The sequence below is a fragment of the Taudactylus pleione genome, unplaced genomic scaffold (genome assembly GCF_031769625.1).
Source record: "Taudactylus pleione unplaced genomic scaffold, aTauple2 ptg000156l, whole genome shotgun sequence".
NCBI classification, from domain to species: Eukaryota; Metazoa; Chordata; class Amphibia; order Anura; family Myobatrachidae; genus Taudactylus; species Taudactylus pleione.
Genome location: NW_028284558.1, coordinates 11,673,982 through 11,692,944, shown reverse-complemented (window position 1 = coordinate 11,692,944; position 18,963 = coordinate 11,673,982). Strand labels below are relative to the sequence as shown.

Sequence of the window (18,963 nt, the reverse complement as noted above, 5' to 3'; positions counted from 1 at the left end):
GCATTTGATTGGCTGCCATCACCTTTATAGATGGCCGCCTCCGTGATGTCACAGAGCCAACTGACGAAGCCGTGTCAGGTGAAACGCGCGTCTTACTTCCGGATAGTCTCCGGAGTGCACGTGGAGACTACCGCTGTCGGGACAACACTGCTGCTACACAGCCACAGCCACTATTGGCATCAGGTATTTACTTTTTTCGAGGGACACCCGGGCAGCACCGTCTCATTCAATGTTCCCCCTGCACTGTGATCTCATATCAGAGGGGTGAGTCGTGTCATTTGCTGACCCGGTGATGTTTCCTTCTTTTCTCTCTATTCTTTGGGTTCAAGTGGAGTGTTAGCGGTGCTGGGGAACCTATGGTTGGGAAATCTCTCTCATTATATTTTGATACCAGGGTTATTATACCACCTAGCTTTTTCCACTGAACACTCCAATCTGTTTTTCGGGTATTTCATATTCTCTCACTGCTCCACTGGGCAGCCTGCGTTTCTCATAGCAGGCTTTCCTTGGATTAGACAGGGGAGCTATTTTGGATACTTACCTGACTATATTTCATACCCTCATGGTAATGTGATAGGTCCGCTCATGCTCCATTCACTACATTATGTATATGGAGTATAGCAGCAACCTACCCCTTACTAACAAGTGAGCAGTTACTTTGCTATCTCTAGTATAATACCTGATTTATTGTATGTTTCCCTTTTTTCCTTAAACCACCACTATATCCTTATTATTTATCTACAACACTTGAATATTTATGTGTTGTGGTCTATATAATCAATCATTGTGCGTATGACTCATTTAACCTGGATATGGATGATGTATTATGCCGCAATCCTTGTTATGCTTTCTGAGCAATTGATTTAGGGAAATACAGAGAGTATTTGGTGAGTGGACATATTCTACCACAATACCTAGATGCAGCAGCGTTTGTTTCAATATCTGATATATATCAATCTAATTACCTACTTATTGCATTGTCATTAGATTTTTCACCCAGGCTACTTTCAGATCTTATTATGGGTATGTTATGAGTATGTTATAATGTATCATGTTTTTGCAACCATTAGAGAACATATTTAATGTCATAAAGACCCATTTTTTACCCTTATATGAGACTTCTATATTTTTCTCATTGGTTGATCTTATTTTCTAATAGAATATACTTTATTCTCATACTCAATTACTAGCAGGTAACCATCGGATGGTTATATAACTTTCCGATACTATTGGTTTATTCTCAAATACCCTGTAATAAATTATATATGTTGTTTGTCCTCCATTTTTGTCTGTCCTGATTGTTATCTTATTTGTATTTCCTAATAAACGTTAAGTTTTATCTTATTATAGCAGAGAATTGTGCCCCTACTACATAGAGTACTTTCTTTTTCCCTTTTTTAAGAGATAGGAGAGGCCAGGAGATGCTGGGGATAAAAGAAGAGGAAGCTACAAGTGAGAATGATAATAAACAGGAAAATTGACAGGCCCAAATAGCGACCCCTGCCCTGAGGTGCCCTGTGCCATGGCACATGTCGCACCACCCTAGTTACGGCCCTGCCATTACTTGTCTATAAAATGACAAAAGCTGATTGGTGGCTATGGGCAACGTCTCCACTTTATATCTTTCAAAGTTTTGATACATCTCCCCCTCTGTATTATTATTTTTTGACACTCATGTTGTAACTTGTAACTTCAAGAACTACACTAGACCATCAGCTGTGACATAACAGATAAAAGGGAACATGAAGTGTGCAGTTCAGTCTGCAAAAATTGCCCAAAGTGAAGTAAAGTTTCCAGAAGGTAAAAGGAAGTGCTGGGTCCTTTTTGTATGATAGAAGGTTTAAAACGAAATACAAGTGAATGACATGCAATAGGTTATCACATGGGTTGACATTGCCTAGGAGAGGGCTGCACTTTGGGGGATTCGGCAGTGGGTGTGGCTGATGCCTTCGCCTTGGTAGCAGTCAGTGGCAGATGCGATGCCAGCCTCCCCCGATGCCAGCTGTGCCCTGTCTCACTTAGATATAGCGTAGCGTGTGCGGCAGCTGCAACCAGCCAGGCCGGGGAAGCACCACCTCCTTTCCTAGCTGCTGTCACACACAGGAGGAAGCAGCAGCCTCCTCCTCCCTCTGTCTCCCCTCCCCAGCCCTCCTGTGCCCGGCTGTCAGTGAGTGAGTCAGTGAGTGCAGCCACTGGAAGTGCCCATAAGCAGCATCACCCTCCTCACCATCATCACCATGGCAGAGCAGACGGAGTCCCCGGTGCACAGCCAGCCCCCAGCACAGCCCATCGGGTGGCCAATCTGCAGAGACAGCTACGAGCTCCAGGAGGTTATTGGTCAGTGCATACCATCTCTTATCTCTCCCTATGATATGTCTCAGGGCACCCAGGTGGCAGCGGGGCTTCGGGCCTACCGGCATCCTGTGCCCCCTCCTCCCAGTGATGCTGCACATTGCAGAACCTGCTGCTTTCCTCTCATGTCAGCAGCAGAAGTTCCATGTGGTTGCATCACCACCTTGCCCTCTGCTGTCACTGCTCTTGTGTTATCACACCTACTACACCCAGTTCTGTTCCCCATGTGCAGTGTCTCTCCGGATCCAGCCTGTGGTGTCCTGCTCCTGGTCATGCTTAGCCTTCTGGAGACATTGGGTCCCTCTAGTTAGTGGGGGGTATATACAGCTGCAGCATCATGGGGCATGCTGCAACTTCATGTTGGTACTACAGATAGTCTCTTTTTTCTTTAAACCCTTTGAGTCACAGCAGACTAAGCTAACAGGCTCCTAACTGTAAATTAATCCGGTGACAGCCCAGGAGAGTGAGAGAGAAGCATTATTTTAACATTATTTATTTATTTCTATTTTAAAATGCAAAGCCAGGCACTGTATTATACTCCTCTAGGTAATGCACACGCCATATACTGTACATGCTGAATGACTTTGTATTTACCTGTAATAACATTCTAAGTTTCATGTATTTCTGCAGCACACTCACAATGCATTTTTAAATTAAGATGCATTAGCAATGGGGTAGGTTATTACATCACAGACCTGTAGTATAGCGAATAGTGCTGTCAAACATTTAGATTTATGTTGTAAATTGCAGTGTGTCTCCAGTCCCGTCCCTATAGTATTCTTGTAAGTACTCAATTTTGTGCAGCTAATAGTAAATGTAACTTTATTTCCTATCTAAAAGGACCTGCTGATCCTAGCAAAGTAAAGTGTTCAATTAACAATTTTGCATAACATGTTATTGCCATTTATTTGAAATATTGTCTTTTCTGTTCCTGGGTTAAACTCCCTGAAGACTTGTAGGCCAGATTCACTGCAGTCTATATTTAGCTAGCTAGCGGCCGTAATGTATATACTGTAGAATTAGATACTATTTCATCGAATACTGCTCTAGATTGCTTATGTACAATAACTGAGGTTTAGTACATGTTTTGTTAATATGGCAAAGCTAGACAGCAAGGATTTTTAATACTGTATCTTGTTTTGACCTTACTTACAGTAAGAGCTGTCTACTACATAACTTGTATCATTTCAAGGATATTGCATTTTTGTTTTACAATCATACTCTCTAAATGAATGCATCCTACTGTAGTTTACAACTTGTTTATTAATCCTGCATACTGCATATTCTTAAAGAAAGCATATATTTCATAGGTTTTAAATTGATACTATGCTGGTACTAAATGCATACATTTATATTGCATATTGTTATGACTAATAGGTTTTTTTTAAATTTAAAACCCATCAATACAGTTTTATATCACAATAAAATATTAGAACAATAGTAAACCACTACGAAATGCATGATATATCTTTCAAGCCTAATGATATGTTTAATTGAAGAACATTGTCGAATTATAAGAATACATATATTAGATCATACTGTATATAAATATACTTATATACTTGCATTTACTAAAATTAAGAATGACAGCGTTACGATTCATTAAACTCTACATATGCATATAATTGCTTTTTAGTGAACGATTTTATGTGCTAAACACAAATGCGATCAAACTCAGCATTTACCACCTAATGTAGCCTTACAATTACTGTAGTTTATTTTCACAAAGGTTTTATATGTAGCAAATAACACTTGATTCTTATAATAAAATGTTTTTATTTTGTTTGTTTTTTAATGAGCCTGATTACACTTTTTTAATTAGTTAAGTTCAGGTAAAATATGTCTTAAGAAAACGCCCTCCTTTATGAGGTGTCAATCAGATCAGAGATTTCTTTGGCTACCATGGGAGTTCAGAAAGAAAATACTCTTTTGGGGACATTTATTTAGCAAAATGACATGGTAATGTTACATCAACCACTCATATGTTTTCTTTCATTTTCAAATATGTGCTAGAAAAATCTCAAGCTCTGATTGGTTGCTATTAACAACACTATATGAACTTTTACAGTGACAGTAGCTGTTAGTCACTTAGGTATAGTAATAAACATATAGGGGTCTATTTACTAAGCAGTGTTTGGAGATAGTGTGGAAAGTGATAAGAAAGTGATAAGGTGCCAGCCAATCAGCTGTTCAAACACCCTGTGAGATGACAGTTGGGAGCTGATTGGCTGGCACCTTATCACTTTCTTGTCACTTTTCACTCTGTCTCCTAACACTGCTTAGTAAATAGACCACATAATATTGGAAAATTGTAAGAAATAAGGTAAATTAATTTTTAATGTGCATTTCTTTACGAATGACAGATGGACCAGTCTTTCATTTAGAACTGTATTTTCTTATGTACAGTATACTGTAGTTTTTGTTTTTTTCTACTAATTAGCTATGAGCAGTTGACTGCGCCGAGCGCCCATTTGTCCCCTTGGTGACCCCATCATTGTACACTTAAGGCTGCTAGTGGGCTTCCAGCTAGAAACCTCACCTATGAATTAATCAGTGGACCACAGAGGTCACTTGTGCGGCTACCCACTGCCCTATACAGGTACCATACAGTTGCGATAAAATGCAGTAGGATGGTAGCCCAGCCATTTGCCATGGTAGAGCTATGCGACAGTGGGCAGGAATTTTCACAGGTTCACTGCCACTTTTCAGTTGCACCCCTCCCTTCTATGTTAGCCAATGTTAATATTAGTTATCCTAACTTTAGACTATACTTACTATCTATCCATCCATCCATCTATCTATCTTCCCCCACCTTCCCATCTCTGCTAACCTGATTTCCTTTTGTACGTAGTTTGCTACATTCCTTGTAATTCCATAATCCATTTTCAGTCCTTTCTGCTGTAAGTGGCTGGATGGAAAAGTTATTATGTTTATGATTGTAGGTTCCATGTCTAAAATATTGCTATGATCTGAATGACTAGTGGGCCTGATTTAAAGATGTACGCTAATGCCTTCACAACTGTGATCGGTACGCAGCTGCCCTGCGAAAATATGCAAATGCCACAGACGCTGGGGGCTGTATTGAGAAGCCCACCTGCGACTTTGCATATCCAAGCACCTGAGTACACAGACGCAGCACCGGTTGCAGATCATTCGATTACACTACTCAACAGTCATCTTATGATATATATCAATCTCCATGTAATTATGTGCATAGAATCCAAAAATTCCATCAGAGATTTGATATCACGTTAGGTTTTTGAGATATTTTGAAAAATTTAAATTAGAAAATTAAAGGAGAAGTGCTCAGCAAGACTCCCTTCTGCCTGTGCTATGGGTTATGCATCCTGCTCGGACTTCTCATCCGCTATGTTATCAGAATCTCCCTCCTCATCTTCCTCATTCTCCTCCATGCGCTGGTCCGGGATGCAGTCAGGAAGCTGACGATCGACCGCCGGCTTCCCGACTGTCAAATCCCAGCAGGATACTAATGACTGGTGTAGAAATCCCGACGCCTGTCATTACACCTACGCCGGGAGCCCGACGCCTGTCATTACACCTACGCCGGGAGCATGACGCCTGGCATACCGAACGAAGGTAAGCCAGGCAGTGGGCGCGGACAGCCCACGGGGGGGGGGGAGGGTTAGGTTTCAGGGCTCCCGGGGGGATGTAGGATTAGATCCCCCCACAGGAGGGTTAGGGTTAAGCTAGGGAAAGGGGGGTTAGGGTTAGGCACTCCCAGGGGGAGGTTAGGGTTAGGCACTAGGGGGGAGGTTAGGGTTAAGCACCCCTAAGGGAGGGTTAGGGTTAGGGGGGGAGTAGGGTTAGGGTTACTTGCAGAAATCCGCTGTCGGGATCTTCAACCCTGCCGGGCTTCTAGCGCCGGGATTTGAACCGCCGGTCCTGGGGCAGAACCCTCCTCTTAGCGCTGGATGCCATGTTGCTTGCTGGCTCCAGTCCCAGCTCACGGCCAGCCTGCACAGGTGGTTGGTAAGCAGGAAGTTCCCTGGACTGTACCATGACCATCAGTAACAGTGGGCTGCTCTGTAAAGAAGTATCTCTGTCCCTTGCACCGCTGGCAGTGACCAGTGCAAGTGGCCATTTTACCTTTGTTTTTATTTCTCCATTTTAAATCAGTGCTATTCTTTTCTTGTGTACATTGTTTCGTAACTTTGTAAGAACATATTTCACACTGTTTGAAAGTACATACGAAGCAGTGGCAGCCGTTAAAATTCCTGGGTGTGTATACCATCCTGAAAACTTTTGTAATGTGTGCGGTATGTTCACACCAAAAAGCCTATTAGCGCCTTGATATAGAAGGATTATAACATGTACTTTGATTGTGCTCTTGGTGACCAGGATAAAACCTGGGCACTCCATATTTTTTGCTTAACCTGCGCAACTAATCTGACAGAATGGTTGAAAGGAATTCGCAGTATGAAGCGGTTCACTGTCCCAATGGTATGGCGTGAGCCTAGGGACCACTGTACTGACTGTTATTTTTGTCTAACTAGTATTGCTGGGCATTCCATTAGAACTAGGCACACTATCAAATATCCTTAAGTGTCTTAAGCACTAAGGACCTTATTCAGACCCGCTCGCAAGCGCTGAGCGCTCGCAAGCGGGTCGATGTTTAGGCCCTGCGCATGCGCAGCGGCCGCACTGCGAGTGCGCCAGCCCCGGAGCGAGAGAGAAATTCTCTCGCTCCGGGGCTCGCTACCAACGGGGCGGCTGTCGATGTTTCACAAATGGAGGCGTTCCTTAAGGAAAGCATGCCGTTTTGTGGGCGGCCGCACTGACATCAGCAGTGATGTCAGTGGTGATCTTCCTGCTTGATCAGAGAAGGAAGCTCCCTGGGGCTTGCGATTGTCGAGACCCAACCTTAGGGTCTCGTCGCAAGTTCCGATGGTCGCGATGGTCTTGACCATCGTGACCATCAACCTGGTCGGTCGCTAAAGCTGTGGGTGTTAACCCAAAGCGTAGCTAGTGATCAGGAGGCCGTACTTCAAAACACAGGCGGCATTTTGCGAGCGCCTCTGAATGAGGGCCTCAATGTGCATACACATGAGACGATATTTTGCACAATTCGCCCGTTTTCGATGCATCGGAACAACAAATCGTGTAAAATATGTCCAAATCGTGAGTGTCCACTCATGATCACGATGCCGATGCGCATACCCGCGGATCGTATGTCGCATCTTCAGATCTGCCAATCTCGTACACGACGCGCTGGAAATCGTTAAGGACGCACGATAGATCTTTGGTCAGATTGGACACTTTTTAGCACCATATCGTGTACTGGAGTGCCAGGGAGCTGCCAGGGAGAGTTCAAGGGAAATCGCTCACGATATCGCATTGTGAGCAACTAATCTGACAACTAATCTAGACATAATTGTCAACTCTCTCCCTCATTGTCAGGGAGACTCCCTGAAATAGTATCAATCTCCCTGACTCCCTGAAGAGTCTAGCAATCTCCCTGATTGTACATTATCCCCATTATGAAACTGTTATAGAGAAGAAAAAAGGAGATATGCACATTTAAATGGGATCATTAGTATAATTTCCCTGCATTGGATATTATAACTAAGGCACAATGATCCCTATAGCTACATGCATTTTTTGAAAAGTATAATTGTATTTTCAGCATCATGTAGATCTTACTAACTGCTTTGGGGCTTGCTTACTGTACATTTGGATGTAAGTAAATTTTATGGCAGGTCTACCAGATGTATCAGTACCTCTCCACCTTACCGCCGCGCTAATAGGTGGTGCTTTCACAATCTCCCTGAAATGCTTTTTCAGAAATAGGCAAGTATGCGTCTAGTGTGTACGTACCTTAAAAACTGTGCCTAATGGAGAAGGGCAGCCTGTTCCTGTACCTCGTATGTGTGTACCAGTGAATCTGGTACATCAAAGGAAAGCAAGGCAGAAGATACAGAAATTACAGCGGAGTATCACCCTAAAACGCAATTAAATTATTTGGTTTGTGACTTTAAACTGTCAAAACAAATTTTGGGTTTTAGGCTGCAACAGTGAAACTTTCTGGCTCAAGGCATGATAATTTAAAATTTTAGAACAAGAAATCTTTGTTTAGCCACATTTTTTGAAAAGAAAAATTCAATGGGCTCTATTTATTATCATTATTTTTACTAAAATAAAGTGAAAAAAGGGTGTTTTCACACCATTTTCACATTATTTTAGTTTCACCTAAAATTACTAATGGGCAATTGGAGTAGAATTCATAAAATTCTACTCCAACCCCTAAGTATCACTTATTTTTAGTAATCAGATCGCATTTCTCTTAATTGTAATGGGAAATGTGATCTGTGTGCAAGTTACTAATAATAAATTGTGAAAAAAATACCTGGGGAGGCCCTGTGATAATAACAATGGAGGTGGCGTTATCCAGGGTCGCCCCCGGTTACCGGACTCCTGCTCCGCTCTAACATGCAGAGCAGAACCCGGAGCCGGCCCCAGTAATCAGCTGTGTGGTCTAAGCAGACCACATGCTGATAGACTGCAAAAAAAAAAAATTAACTTACCTGAGTCCAGGGACTGGAGTTCGGGGCTCCGGTGATGTCCTCCCTCCAGTCAGATGGTGTCCCATACTGCACTGCGGCCCGGTCATCAGGTGCAGTATGGGATGTCAGCTGACCGGAGTCATGGAGGACATCACCGGACTGGATCAGGCAGGTAAGTGCAATTAAGAGAGGGGGTCGCGGGGGTGGGGGTTGCGGGGGGTCTGCGATCGCAGGGGGGGCTTAGCGCCGGAGGGGGTTAGCAGCGGTCATGGTATTTTTTGCAAAAATACTGTGATAAGGCTGCAGAGGGGATTCGCAGGGACAGAGCTTTATCGCAAGTTCTGTCCCTGCAAGGGATTTTTAGTAAATCCCTGTGATATTGCCTGAATTTGTAATGCCAATTCAGTCAGTAATATCACACTACAATCTGCATTGCCAATGCGCATTGTAGTAAATAGAACCCTTAGGCCCTCATTCAGAGGCGGTCGGAGGATGCAAGCGGTCACTCAGAAACTGGGCGGCCGCTTGCATCCTGACCGGCCGCCTCTGTTTCGGTCATTAGGCTGTGGGTTTTTTACACCCACAGCTCTAACGACCGCTAGGGTGATGGTCGCGATGGTCATAGACCATCGCGACCATCGGGGCTTACGACGAGACCCTAGGGTAGGGTCTCACTTGTCGTAAGCCCTGGAGAGCTTCTGGCTCTGTCAGAGCCGGAAGCTCTCCACTGACATCACTAGTCACTAGTTCCCATGGGAACGCCTCCGTCTGGGCTGCCACCCCCCCGGCCCGCCTTCCAAATGGGGCGAGCTGTCAATCGACATCGACAGCTCGCCCCCTTTGGAAAGAGACCCGCTACGACCAGCGCTGTCGGTCGTAGCGGGTCTCACGCATGCGCGCGAAGGAGCCGGCTCCCTCATGCGCATGCGCACTGGGCAAAGCCCTTAGTGTGTGTAACAGTTTAATGATCAAATTTGGTGGTTAATTTATTATTATTTATTACCAGTTATATAGTGCGCACATATTGCGCAGCATTTTACAGCGAATATTTGGCCATTCACATCAGACCCTTCCCCAGTGTAGTTTACAATCTTTGGGGACTATTTATTAAACCCTGGATGGAGATAAAGTGAACAGAGATAAAGTACCAACCAATCAGCTCCTGTAACAGGCTGTGTTTGAAAAATGACAGTTAGGAGCTGGTTGGTTGGTACTTTATCTCCGTCCACTTTATCTTCATCCAAGGCTTAGTAGTGTAGGAGAAAACCGGAGTACCAGGAGGAAACCCACGCAAGCACAGGGAGAATATACAAACTCCCCAGAACCTAAGTGCTGTGAGGCAGTAATGCTAACCATTACACTGTCTGAACCCCTTTCAGTACCTCTGCCTTACGCAGCGGGCATGAAAGAAACATATTAAAGTATATCTGTATTTTTGAAGGGAATCAAGTATAAGGATCATAGATGGAATTTTAGTTGTGACTTAAAGGTAGCACAGATGTTAGGTTTGCAAGGTGGATTCACAAAGTACTGCTGTTTTCTATATTTATGGGACAGCAGAGACACTACAAATCACTATATCACAAATAAGTGGCCAGAGAGAGAAACCTATGGTACTGGAGAGACACAAAATCATTTTACCTCCACTTCATATTAAGTTTGGCCTAATGAATAAAAGTTACCTGAAGGAAAAGTTTCCGAAGTTAAGCGAAGCAAAGCTAAAAGAAGGCATATTTGTTGGCTCGCAAATAAGGAAACGGCTTGTGGATGAAGTATTTAATGGTAAATTGACATAAATTGAGTCTGCTGCTTGGTCCTCCTTCTACGCTGCTGTGCATTCTTAGGGAACTGAAAACAGGCCAATTATGTGTCCATTGTGAATAAACTATTGGACAATTACAAGAATATGGGCTGTAGAATGTTGCTTAAAATTCACTTTTTACATTCCCATCTAGACTTTTTCCCTGACAACCTGGATAGTGTAAGTGATGAACAAGGGGAACGTTTTCACCAAGACATTCTGACAATGGAGCATCGCTACCAAGGAGAGAGACCAATAAAACACTGTACATACGGAAAGCGTAATTTCTCTAAAGTAGAGTGACTTTACACTTTATCTTTTATTAACAGTTTCTGAAGTTTAGTTTCTGAAGTTTTTAAACGTTCCAGTAGTTTTATTAGTATTTTATAGAGATTAATTGAAATGTTCACTTATCTTACTTTTTTCAGATGTAACTATTATCACTTTTGTTATTTGTGTGTCTAATAAATGTGAGAAAATCATGTTTACTCCACTGAATTCAGCAGCCCTAAATTAGGCTAAAAAAACACATACAGTAATCACCTATCAGGTGCCGAGAATTTTTTATATTTTGTTGAGTAGTGTCTTATGCCTTCTCAGTAGTCCTATAGTCGGCTGCATGTACTGACACTTACATTGCGGATTTGATCGAATATGGAGACTGTGACGCGGCCCGGAAACGGTCGTGACACGCCTGCGTTTTTTGCCTCCACTCCCTGTTACCTACCACAAACGATCCCTGACTGCCAATCACACTGTGAGTAAAAAGTCGCTGCGAGTGTCGACGTTAATGTGCCTTGACACATGCACCGTGCAACCTAGACACATGTTTAGACCAACCTCCAAATGAAACACCCGACGCTTGTTATGTCACTTCCGGTTCCTCATACCTCGTTCGTTCATACAGCACTTCCGGTCACGGACTTCCCAGACCACCTTTTACATACCCCCTTGTCTATTGCATTTTACCACATTAGTGCAAAGAGGAACAAGTGAGTATGGGGAATCATTACTTAACGGGACCTTTGTTTACAATTACTAGCGGCCGACGCACCACATCACTTCTGGTTCCAGTTTCCCGTACCGCAAGTAACCTCCTGATCAAGTTTTTTCAGCCTTAAAAGCAGGACATGCATATTGGGGAGCACTAGCCTTGAAAAATAGACTTGTAGGTCTCGAAACGCGTTGGGATGCTTCACCAGTGCCCACCTAGTAGGAAAGCTCTTTGGATGGACTAAAAACCTCTTCTGGGTGAAAGCTTAGAAGCCTATACAGGGTACATCCGGAATAACCTGTACTTTCCAAACACCTGTGGCTACTTACCTCCAAATTGGGTATGATCAGTGACCACTGGGACAATTTATTTTCCCCATGTGAACATTCACCTATTGTCACCCATTGTTTTTATATATGACCTCTTTGGGACTATTTTACAATCTCTAAATCATGGAAATACAGTACTTTTTTTTCTTTTTACTTTTCTTTTTACCTTTGTGCATATTAAATAATATACATTGATCTTACTACTCATTATAGTAGAGTCCCTATTCTGGTTACACATTGAGTCACACTGAGTTGTGATTTATGTGTATATGATCATATATTATTTTAGGTAAATGTTTATTTTGTCTAGCGGAGTTAGTGGCAAACATTGTGGTATACCATTGATAGTTCTGCTCTTGCTCTGGGGTCAACCTAGGGGTACTCCAATGCCACATATCCTCTCACTATCTAGTATAGAAGTATGCGCAGTTTACTGACAATCTCTCATTGCGTAAATATCGGTATTGCGAATCAGGCTCAGTAACTAGTAATACATAAACTGTATCTAACACATAGTTAATTTACAGCAGATAAGCAATTGTTTTCTTTCGGTTAAACAGGAAGATACCTTTGTGATTAATTAATTAATGAATAAGACATAGGAAGTTATACAAAAAAAGAAGTGAAAAATAAGCATAAAAAATATGCAGATATGCAAAGTGGAATATGCCTATTTTAGCTTGATTTGATATCAAACAGATAGGTTCAAGCCTATTTTTAAATATGACCTTCCTAAGAAAAATTGTATTTGCAGAATTTTTTTATGTCTATAAATTATATTAGTTATTAAATGGTCATTAACTTTTCTGCCTCACTGTTAGCACCCTCTGTGCAGAATAGCATTTTTTTTACACAGTACATATGAATCAGCAGAATTTACACCTGCTTTATTTATATATATATATATATATATATATATCACAAATGCCCGCACACATATATATGCACCGATGTTTAGGTCGGACCTCCCGTTGGTATACGCAGGGCAGAACTTTGACCCGGGGAGCCTGTTCTGAGCCTTCCACTGGATGGATTTGGATGAAAACTTCACAGAGGGGTGGCAATTGGTCTACTATGCCTAATAAAAGGGTTGAGGTCCCAGTCGGACTTTACGGTGGACTTTACGGTGGAGTGCACCGGGAAGAACTTTGACCCAGGTGTCCTGTTGTGGACAACATCACATAATAAAATTTAATAACTTGAAGATTTAAACCCGGGCAACACCGGGTACTTCAGTAATAGATATATAGATCTATATTATGCCTTTAGGAGTTTTTCTGCCTGTGTTACAGCCCTTTCACTGATGTATCTCTATTGCAGGAAAAGGCATTTATTAATATAATTCCTTGGTTGAACTTGACAAAGGATCATATGCTATTGTTCCAACTATAATGTCCAGGAGCAAAATGAGAGCCCGGGCAAATCGTAGCTGCCACTCTTTGTTCATCTGGTGCTTCTGCCAGACTGTAGATGTATTTTGAATAAACAGATCTCTCAAGAGTCATCGAAAATGCAGAAATAGAATACTAATCATAGCTGTTTTCTGGAAACTCCTGTACACTGATAAAGTTGATGCACACACTAAGGGCCAAATGTATGTAATAGGTTGCGAATTTGTATAAAATGTGAGTTACTGCTAAACTCACATTTTTTACTCACTTGCAGATTTAATAGGGTGCGACTATAGTAAAACTCGCATTTTTCGGGCTTTACTATAACTCACCAAAAACATTTTGCATCCAGATGTTTTCCAATTCTCTAGATAGAACTTGGGCAATGTAATAGAGTGCGAGTGCTTCACTTGCACATATTACTGCCTGAGAACTTACAAACACAATAGACCAGCTTCAGGATAGCGACTCTATCCTGAGCTAGTCAGAGTAACACAGAAACATACACATATCCATGCATATTTCTGTGTGTCCATATGAAAATAGTTTTTTTATAATAAAATATGATGTGCATCCCCTCCCCAGAAACATAACCAGCCCTGGGCTCTGTAAAGCCTGTGCTGGTTTTTAAAAAACAGGGGCCAAAATGTGTAGGGGCCCCTGTACTTTAAGTACCAGCACAGGGCTTTTCTGATCCTGTCCTGGTTGTGGAAAAACAGGGACAAAACAGGTAGGGTCCCCTGTAATTTCCATAACCAGCACCGAACTCTTTCTAGCGGTTGGGGGGGTCACCAGTTGATCCCCCCAATAAAAGGGTACCCATCTCTAGAGCACCCCAAGCCTAGCCTGATAGTCCGGGGCTATCCTCGGAACCCCTGGCCGGTGGGTGCCGGGTTGATAGTGTAAATGTGTTGTGTAAAATAGAAGTGTTAATATTGTCTTTAGCTGTGGTACTACACGTCCCAGCAAGCCTCCCCCACAAGCTGGCACTTGGAGAACCACAAGTACCAGCATGCAGGGCATTACGGGCCCGCTGGTACCTGTAGTTCCACTGCAAAAGACATATAAAAAGTAAAGACTAGACACACCGTGAAAGTACAATTTTATTTAAACACACATTTACACTCAATGACACACATACTCACCTAGTATCCCTGATGCCATCATGTCCCCTTCTCCAGTAGGAATCCATAGGGTACCTGTAATAAAAAAAAACACTCACCTCTCCTATGCAATGTTCCTCTCCTCTTCGGTCCCTGTAGGCATCCAGGGGGTTAAAACAAAAAAACGGAAATACTCAAAACCATGCTGGACAGGAGGAAAGGTACAGTATGTGTATATTCATGCCTTTCCTCCGCGTGAATGACTGGGGCACACGTGTGCCCAGTCATTGCAGGAGCCGCCAGCCAATCATCGGGCGACTCCGTCGGAGCTGCTCACTGATTGACTGTGTGCGGTCAGCCTGTCTCCTCCATAGACTTCAATGGTGTGAAATCTCCATTGAAGTCTATGGTGGGAACTGCTACATTGTATCCAATGATGTAACCACAAGGTTCACCTCAAGTAACCTTGTGGTTACATCATTAGATACAATGTTGCGGAGAGGGAGCTGCGTGCTGCCCGACTCACTCTCCCCGTAAAGAGCAGAACGCCAATGACCCCTGTAAAGAAAGGCACAGAGCGCCCGAGCCAAAGGGACAGAGAGAAAACGTTGCGCACCACGAGACAGCTGATTACAGACACCGGGGGGATGGCTTTTTAGGGTAAGAATAGGGATAGCTTTTGCTATAAGTTCCCGCAATCACCTGGCTACCCACGGACATTTCCACTCCATACCACTTGATCATAAAAAGAGCTATAAACTACAAGAGTTGTATGAGGACATAGCTGATTTTGCTATTATATTTGATCTGATTTTATTTATTTATTTATTTATTCGATCTCTGACAATTACAGAACAGTAAACATAATAACTATTTTACATATACAAACGCTCTTTTAAGTGTATTTTTATAGTGATTGTTTATTGAGCAGCTTCTTTTCGCGCAACCATTGCAATTTTACTTTTTGTTTAGTGTCCTTGTTACTTGGCTGTGACGTTAATGCAGAGAGGATGAGGACACAGATGCTGGACTGCACCCTGTATCCGTACCACAGTCCTAACAAACTCATCATTGATTCACACTGAAAACTGTTTTCTGAGGTGTAATTATCTGCTATTTATATTGTGTGTGATGTTGCAGCCTGTCTCATTTCTGTGGGCTACAGAATAAAGGGAAGCAATGGCATAGATGACTGTATGGTTGAGGCCAAAGGTGTTAGTTGTGTTTCTGTAATGCTTCATATGTGTACATGATCATTTCCTCACCACAGCTACTGCAGGCCTTCCCCTTCTAGGTCCAGCAGCGTCTGCTAAAGCTAACCATACATTGCAATGACATGGAAAGCCAATTTGGTTGTTTTAGTCATATCACTGCTTGTATGGCCCCAAATCATTGAGCTGATATTGATTGGGGCTGGCAGAAATGATGGTCAGTTGATAGCTGATCTATAAGAGCGTGTTAATTGGCTGACCATACTAACTAGCTGAATAGCCAGATACAGCACTGTATTGGTGGTTTAACATATGTGGTTTAGTGCTTGTGTCCTGCAAACATTATGGAGCCGATTCTGAATCGCATGCAAAGTGGCTGTATTTAAAAGTAGTTTGCAGAAGCCGGATTTACTGCCTTACGCTAATGCGTGGTCCGTGCATCTGCAAGTGGAAAGCCGTGCCGCTTACTAATTTTATGCCAGTCCCAACCATTAGTATCGGCACTTGCAGTACTCCCATGCTAGGTGAAAGAGATTTGTCAGAAGCAGGCTTCCCTTCCCCGTGCGCATGACACAGGATCGCACAGAGTAGTTTGTATATTTATTTTATTTTTTTCATTTTAGTCTCTACTGCCTCTATATTCCTATTCATTTCATACTAATATCAAATTTGTCACATACCTACCGAGTCACCCAGAAGGTGCAGAAGTCTCCTGATATTTCGGGTTGTTCCCAGGAACCTGGGAAGAGTGGGTGGAAGTGAATTGGGCGATGTGGAAATAAAACCGAGATTCGCAGGACCGTAGGGAGGGGACGGGGTTAAAATTATATGAATCGTGACATTCAGGGGCTGGGACTAATGACATAAAGCGCACAGCCCCGCCCCCAAAGTGGTCAGATGCATCTCCTCTACAGCATCCTGTTGCTGGTACAAATGCTGTTTTGTGACCTGCATTTGTGCAAGGGTGCCTGAAGGCATGCATATGTAAGTCCAAACTGCAGCATATGCAAGGGTTTAAATGCTTGTCCTGGCTAAATTTGGATCAGGTGCATGTGCTCACCTGTTGTAGTTTTGCATCCAAATGGAAAAATGGAATTGGTATGAAATACCGATGGACGGGATGCCGGCTGTCAGTACACTGACAGCAGCAGCCCAATGGCTGATACCTTTACGCGATATCCTTAAGATCGGGATGCCGTCTGTCGGGATCGCGATGTCAGTATCCCGAGTTATGTCGGGATTTCGGCGCCGGTGTTGTCTCGGCGTTCGGGATTCCGATGCTGGGGTTCAGGCAGACGCCATCCTGCTTGTCGGGATCCTCGCCATATCCCGGAAAAATTTGAGTTTGTTTTACAGGATGGGATTAAGTGGGCAGGGGCGGAGAAGGTGACATTAGGGGGGTATTTCACGGTTTTATGGCATAGTAGTGATGTCCAGCATGCTTGTTTGACTGTTGAACCTTTTATATCTTTCATTCATTATTTGGTATATATTTGGCATCTACAGTATGTCATTATACATGTCATATCTTCAGGATTTCCTTTGTCTTATACAGTATAAATACATTTATTTGCTTGAGTCAGTAACTGTCCTTCATGTTGCCACAGAGGGATAACAGTGTGAAATCCTCGCAAGATGTCCTGCTGGAAGTACTTGACTAGCTGGGAGTATTTGAGTATCTTTGTATCTGGTCCAACAGGATCACAACTGCTGATCAACTCTATTTTACAGTATGTCCTGTCCTTATTCTCTGTTGCTGTTCTGGTGGTATTTATATTAATATGCATACGGGCCTTTTACAAGTTTGCATTCCAGTCATATTTATGACATGACTGAGCACAAGAAAACATACAAGAGTAGAATTTCTGTCAGGTAATAGACATGGATTGCAGCACATAGTACTGTCATTTTGTTACTGTAACATATATTTGCTCCTCCATTCTGACAGAGCACATGATTCAGAGACGGATGGTAATGCATACGCAATTACATACTCTCACGGATCGCAGTAGCTAAAATATGCTAATGCAACAGGCAGCAGATTTTGTATGGAGACGCCTACCGGAGCCCTCGTAGTTGCCCGCAACATCGTACACAAATCCATCATTGTACGACGATCTTCAAAACATCAACAGCTGGAGTAAGTCTATGGTCACTCAGAATAGCTGTGGTAATTGAGACGCAGGAGGTTCCTTCAGACGCAGACGCTAGCTAGTACACTCCCAGGAAATGGCCCCGACACTCTTGCATTTTGGCCGTTACTCCCCGTAACCACCCACTTAACGGTCTCTTCCTGTCAGTCAATTGCAAGTGAATCCTCACAGCATGCACGGTCGCAATTCATTAGCAGCATGTGCGCAATGCGGCTGGGACGCATGCACAGACCACCGATAATCGCTTAACTGCATGATCATCGGAATAGCGTTCAGCTCTGAATCAGGCCCAGAGTTGCAACAAATAAACGGAACATCCCGAAATGCATTCAGAATGATTGTAAAAATGTCTATTTATGTTCTGAGTCTTGTCACAAACATTTGAGTTGATCCCCCATGTATCCATGCCATAACTGAATGGTGATAATGTGAATTTGCTCAGTGAACCTGTTAGGAATCTGTGCAAATTAAAAGTGAAACTCACCTTTGTATGTGGAGTGTGCTGATTTTTCAGTGCTCTGAGGTCTCGAGCACACATCCAAATTAATTAGGCATATATTTTAGCATTCCATCCTGGGGTATTTCTAGTAAATTGTGGGTTTTCAATAGGGATGTGCGCTGGAACATTATTGCCGGATTTGGATTTGGTTCTAATTTGTCGTCCGGCTTTGGATTTGGATTTTTTTACAAAAATTGACAAAAAAAGCTAAAATCACATAAATTGGTCTTTTTTTTCTTCCTAGAGTATTATTAACCTCAATAACATTAATTTCCAGTCAATTTAGAACACCTCACAGCTTATAATATTGTTTTCAACATTATTGGCCAAAGGTTGCAGTGAGCTGACTGGTTACTAAGCGACAAAGCAGCGGCACAAGGACACAGACACCACAGTATAAAGCACATCTATGACACATTGCCACACAGCAGTGGCAGAAATGAAAAGTAGTGCACCCACCCAGTGGGGTACGGCCAACAGAATCACAGTACTTGTTTACAAAGTGGGCTGCGGGCCTAGGAGTCACATTACACCGCACATAGTGCCCCTGATTCACATTACACCATAAAGTAGTGTCTCTTATTTATGTTACGACACACAGTAGTGCCC

General features: G+C 42.8%; 1 protein-coding gene across 1 annotated transcript in view; it reads left to right on the top strand.

The window, feature by feature from the left end:
- The first annotated feature begins 2,183 nt into the window (after positions 1 to 2,183).
- The window catches only part of STK39 (serine/threonine kinase 39), a 451,027-nt gene continuing 434,247 nt past the window's right edge, over positions 2,184 to 18,963 (top strand). The window contains exon 1 of the mRNA XM_088474896.1: positions 2,184 to 2,337. Within this exon, the coding sequence (XP_088331022.1) occupies positions 2,238 to 2,337 (100 nt within the window). The 5' untranslated portion in view covers positions 2,184 to 2,237. The remainder of the gene's footprint in view (positions 2,338 to 18,963) is intronic.